The sequence below is a fragment of the Montipora foliosa genome, chromosome 13 (assembly GCF_036669935.1).
Source record: "Montipora foliosa isolate CH-2021 chromosome 13, ASM3666993v2, whole genome shotgun sequence".
In the NCBI taxonomy this organism is placed as follows: Eukaryota; Metazoa; Cnidaria; class Anthozoa; order Scleractinia; family Acroporidae; genus Montipora; species Montipora foliosa.
The window spans coordinates 33925998-33932256 of NC_090881.1; the positions used below are offsets into that span (position 1 = coordinate 33925998).

The 6259-nt window shown below is 39.0% G+C and overlaps 1 protein-coding gene across 1 annotated transcript; it reads right to left on the bottom strand.

Annotated features, from left to right (window-relative positions):
* Window positions 1-446: 446 nt before the first annotated feature.
* Window positions 447-5162, bottom strand: LOC137982930 (uncharacterized). The gene is made up of 4 exons (XM_068830093.1): window positions 4664-5162; window positions 4335-4496; window positions 2437-2669; window positions 447-967 (listed from the first exon to the last, which is right to left on the bottom strand). Exons 1-4 carry the CDS (start codon window positions 5063-5065, stop codon window positions 889-891), a joined length of 876 nt encoding a protein of 291 aa, XP_068686194.1. The 5' UTR covers window positions 5066-5162; the 3' UTR covers window positions 447-888.
* Window positions 5163-6259: the final 1097 nt, after the last annotated feature.

The following is a 6259-nucleotide window of genomic DNA, read 5'->3' on the forward strand; positions in this document are numbered from 1 at the left end:
TAACAGAACTGTCGAAAAACCCTGGGTCAAGTAAAGTACTGGTTTTCCGGGTTTCATAACTACAGGTAGTCTAGGGTTAGCCTGTTCCATGCTCTCAGTTAGTGGAAGCGAGGGAACGACGAACCAAAGAAATCGAGCGGGGTCTGGGGGGAGGGGCTCTCCTTCTACCCCTCCCCCAGACCCCGCTCGATTTCTTTGGCTGGTTCTCGTTCCCTCGTCTCCACTATCTGAGAGCCTGGAACAGGCTACAGGCAGTCAATCTATACAAACTGATCATTTAAAACCTTTAATTAATTATTTGTCAAGTGAACAGATGCTTCTTTGTTATGAAATCTGTGCACAATAAATTTGAAGTGGTTGTTGGAAAGGTCCCAACAATATTGACAGTGTACCCCAATCTTCCTCCATCTTGAATCCAAGGGGGTCCATCTGTCAATATTTGTAAATTGTAGTTTGTAAATTTCAATAAATTTATTACTTTTTCAAAATATGTCTAAAGGCACATTTCATCTGTGTAATTACGTCGTTTGAACAATAAAAATATATATTTTTTAATACAAACTTTGAATATACCATTTTCAGTATACAAGTAATGATCAGTTTATCAACAGATCATTGACGTATATTATGCCAAGGATATGCAACTACCTACATGTATCATTAAGAACTCTTATAGTACTTTGTACAATAAGTAATAAAAATCAACCACAACTGCCCACAAGAAAGGCAAATGGTTTTAGGAACATTAAAAGAGAAGCTCTGGGGCTTAATATACAAATCACAGTTGACACACATTCATAAAACTGAAACATAGCCAGCAGCTCTTTACAGTGCTACAAGGATAGTTCATTCCCTCTTTGTCACAATGTTGTAAAAATTCAAGGGGATCTAAAACTTGGACTGTAATGCTGTAAGAAGATCCACACAGGGCTGTAGCTCGTTGTTCTGTTCACAGGCCTCCTGCATCCTGGAAAGAAATGGGAAAAAAAGTGAAATTTTTTACATGTCTTGAGCTATGGTGAAGCATTTTTGTACTGCACATATGATGTACAGTTTCATGGCCATTTACAACTATCTCCCCTCTACTCTTCACAAACAGCGTGCACTGGCATTGCAAGGTCACTGGTTCAAACCCCATTTAAGTCCTGAATTTTCAGGCTAGTCTATGCAATAGCTAAAATTGCGTTCATAACCGCAAGGATCATAGCTTCAGTTGATTCCATATCTGCAGTTCAATATAAATTATGATTCATTTCGTACATCACTTTTTGTTGATTCATTCATCATGGGAACATTTGAACTGACAAATGACCAGCTCCCAACATCAGTGGCCTCATAGCTCTGTTGGTTAGAGTGTTGAGCCAGTATTGTGAGGTCACGGGTTCGAACCCCATTGAAGTCCTGAATTTTTCAGGCTCAACAGGGGTAGACAGTGATAGTGGCTCAGTTGATTCAGCACTGGGTTGCTATGGAGGAGGTTGTGAGTTTGACTAAGGCCAGACCAACAATCAGGGTCTCAAAATAACTGAGTAGAAACTGCTGCCTTTGTAATTACATGTACACCTGCAAATGGTTAGACTAAGTTTCAAGCGTAGGCTCTGTCTCACAACCCTAGTTCCTGTCAATCAACACTATGGGACGTTAATGAACCCACATACTGTTCATGAAGAGTAGGGGAAGTCCCCTGGCGTTGTGGCCTGTTCTCCTTCCACTTACATGCATAGGTTAGGAGGGTGGGTGAGATCAAATATGGACTGATAGCGGCAGTCGGAGACGCCATTACAAGCTGACGTCTGATCTCACCCTAAAGAAAGAATGTTATAAACTGCCATTTGTGATATATGCAGTAAATAAAATCCTAAACCATAAACCGGCATCGCAAGGTCACGGGTTCAAACCCTTTTGAAGTTCTGACTTTTTCAGGCTTCTCTATATGCAATTTCTAAAATTGCATTCATAACTGCGAGGGTCACTAAGCTTCACTTGATTTCATATCCACAGTTCAATATATGATTCATTTCATATATCATTGCGTTCATTGCTTTGAAAAATGTGAACAGAAGCTGGCAAAGTGACTGTAATTTCTTTGTGTTTATTACCAGTATACATGTATATAACTAATAATAACCAAAACAAAGGCCTGCAATCTTAATTGGGGACTTAAATTCAAACTTTGAAATGTACATCTTAAACATTTACATGCAGAGAACAATTACAGGCCCAAGAAAAAAAGTGACTTAAATCTAAGAATTCAATTAAAATCCATGGCCTAAAGGACCTGCTTCCATGGGAAGGTTTCAGACGTTTGCACTCAGAAATGCTATTCTGAGAGTTGTAAATCTTTCTAACAAGGTGGGAATGAGTTTATGACAATTAAACATTGGGGAACAACCTAGATTTACAAGGTTTTACAAAATAAGCCTTGGTTATATTTACCTCTCTAACAAATCTTGACATTTATCTTGTGTAAGGCTGTTCTTCAGTTTTGTTAGAGCCTTTTTACATTGCACAGCCAGTGATTTGAAACACTGCTCTTTGCTTTTATTGTGTGCTGGGTTATCCCAGTTTGGCATGCCATCCACGTATGTCCAAGCCATTAGAACATAACAAACTGTTGATTCCCACAGCTGTGACGAGACGAGGGTGTTCCCTTGGCTGACACATTCTTTCTGTAACATAAGGAAGGCATACCCGGTAACTTTGAGTTCAAATCCTGTACTGAGCACCAACAGGATTTATTGTATGATGTAAAAAGCCAGCTAGTTGCATTTAAGAAGGTGAGTTTCATGACGGGCACCTCTACTCATTAAAACCAAAAACACAGTAATGCACAGGAAATGCTTAAAATCACATTACTGAAGAAAACATTTGCCTCAGTGAGAGGAAAAAGGAATTTCAGAATTGGCTATTTTAATATACAAATTACCAGTTTGCAGCCACATTGAATTATAATTATTGTGATGTAATATGGGTTCCCTATTGTTCTCACAAAAAAAGCTTATTTGTAAAGGTAGAGTCACTGGGGGTTTGTTCCTCTGGGATTATCTGAAAAAGGATCACTAATCCAAGATCACTTGGATCATGGTGCAACATACATTTTAACCAATGAGAGAGAGCATAATTTATTTTTGCATGATTCCTCTTTAACCCATTTTCTGGTGTTCCACACTGAAATAGAAAACTACTTCATGCACCCTCTCATCTGAATTCACTGGTGTTTTGTCCCAGCAACATGTGGCTTTTTGTGTCTTTATGGGAGCAGCAATATACACATTACAAGTATTCAGGCAGCAGAGCTGGCGCAGTGGTGAGAGTACTCGCCTTCCACCAATGTGGCCTGGGATCGATTCCTGGATTCTATGCCATTTGTGGGTTGAGTTTGCTGGTTCTCTACTCTGCTCTGAGAGGTTTTTTCCTGGGTACTTCGGTTTTCCCCTCTCCTCAAAAACCAACATTTGCAGGCATAACTCAGTGGGCTAGTGCGCGGATTTTGGAACAAGGAGTCCCCAGTTTGCTCTTCAGTGACTTCAACGTCTGTTTCGACTTTCCTTTGATCCGTGTTAATAATAATAATAATAATAATAACTTAAAAAACTTATATAGCGCATGCTTCATGACAGAATGATCGCATGCGCTTAACATGGATTAAAATACCAATAAAATTTAGTTTGCTGGTGTAGTTACATTGTATAGCTTTAAATATTTGTGAAACAGAGCACTGACAGAGGGAGGGGGGTAAAAGGCGCCCGCTGGCTTCCATTGATACCAGTTTCATAACTGAAGAAACTACTGACGTTAAATAAAAGTGACTTGACTTTGACTGATTATTATTCAAGTTGGAAGTGAAAACAGATAAGTTCTTCTAAATTTCATTTCTATTGATAAAGGAGTGGAAGTTCCCTTAAAGACTGTTATATTTTTGCAAATTATTGCTATGTATACATAATACAGGCCCAACAAACTTTCATAACACTATGTATAAATATTGAAACACCTTATGCATAACAAAACAAATAAAATTATTGTGACCTCAAGAAGCAAAGGTGTCTTTCTGGCACAAAAGATGGACTTGGATTTTTTTCATTAGGACACCTATGTTCACTCAGGAGATGTGCAAGACTGCCTCATTGTGTTAAATAAACAAGTAAATAATATTATTGTGGAGTAGACTAGTTATGAATTGCCCATCACAAATCAAGTTTCTTTGGTAATTTGGTAAGCTAGTAAAGTTTGTATGAAGTTACCCAAAAGCTACTTGGATTGAGTGTTTGTTGCACTGGAAATGGAAGCGAAGTTCTCATGAGATTACCATAAAATATGCTTGTATGTATTACCTTGAAGGCGGATAAATGAGTGTTCACGCGACGGTAGCAGAACGCGTCACGCGAGGACCCGTAACGCGTGTACGGAAAGGACTTGTATATATTTCTCTGTAAATACTTCAACTTTTCCTCCAATTCCGTGAGATCGGGTTCTGGGACAAGACCTCGCACCTCCTTGGAGAGAAAACAATGACAAGTTTAACGAAATATTTCCCTAAAAACGATCAAAGGTGAGCACTTGAATCACATGCAAAATCTTTTGTTAACGACTGGCCCATTTTATGTATTACTAAGTTCTTTTGCATTTAAGGAATTTAGGACATGCTAAAAGCAATATTTACCTGCTCTAGATCTGGATGCCTCTCTGTCACCAGAGTGGTCATCAAATCTACAAGCTGCGATTTGGAGAGACCGTTCAATGTCACCGAAAGCGCGAGCGATGTTGGTCCTACAGTTCGCGAGTTACCTCCGAGACGAAGCCGCTTGCGTTTCTGCGGCTTCTCTTTCTTCCTCGGCTCAACTTCAGGAGTCATAAAAGCTGATTGAGCCGCTTCATCTGTTTCGCTTTCACTTTTGCCACTCAGTTCGTCTTCGTTCGTCAAAAATCTATCGAGGGCCGCCTGCTTCGAAGTTCGCTTCCTTCGTGGAACCTGAGAGATAAATATGTCTCTTTCCGGTGAGCTCTCGTGGCTATCCTCCGATGCAAAATTTGTTAAATTTGTGATGTCTTTCATAACAGACATGATTGGGAGACAAATGATGAGCGATATTTCAGAAAAAAAAGAAGCACCAAGGATTAGTACAGGAAAAGCAATTGCTGTGACGAAAATTTTGCCGCGCGAAGCAATAAAACAAAGCAAATTTGCGCGCCAAGGTGACTCAGCGCTGTGATTGGTCGACATCAACCTCACTTCCACACAAAAGGAAAAACAGGAATGGAAATGGCAGTATGGGACCGAAAAAAAAAAACAATGTTTCAGAACTATAACTTTGCGATTTTTTTCATTAAAAAGAATGTAACAGTTAAAGAACGAGGTCCTTTTACCATTTCTTAAAACAAGGAACAATTAAGTTAAGAAATTTTACAAAGAAATTCTTGTTAGCGTAGCGTCACTCAGGCAAATACGCACTTGAGAAATTGGTAGGACTTTTATAAAAAGATTTCCTGCTGTAAGTAAAAGCCATTTGTAGTGTCGTGACTTGACCTTGTACTGTGCAGATTTTTTCCTGTCTGTCTCCCCGTCATTCCTTATCGTTTTTACGCGAAAAATACAATGTAAGCTGACTGCAACCACCTTTAGTGTTAAACCCCGTTTTAAACTGTCTACTTAAAAACTCTCGTAAGTGATCGCGGCCACCTTTGGTTTAATTAGTAGTCTTTTCTTTCATTCGAATGACCTCTTAGCATCTGCACGCACAAGCAGTCTCTCGGCTGTAGCAAAGATAACAACATACCACGAATACACACAAGACCTAAGACGAGTAACAACTACGCTTATCAGAAACATTATCCGCCATTTAAATATTCGCCAATGACATCGGCGTGTGCATTTGAGCGATTTTTAGTCGCTCTAATAACTTCCCAGAGATTCCAGAACGTTTGAAACAAATGTGACACTCTTCTATTGGAATTATTTTTCAGAATTCAAAAAACTTTCTTAGTTTTCCAGTCGGCGTGTTCTTGTAAAACGGCAAACAACCTATGTTATTCGCGCTCTACGAGGAAACTTGTCCACAATACTTGGAAGAAAAAACATGAATCAATTTTTTTCCGCACGAATCAGTTTCAAATGAGAGGCTCTCCATGTAATAAAACTAATCGTATTTTAATATTTAAGAGATTAAACCGGTCTTCTAGAAAATAACAAAAATAACGGTATTAACGAACGCTTTTCATTTAACTAATATATTCCTATTTTTCACGTTGCCATGTTACC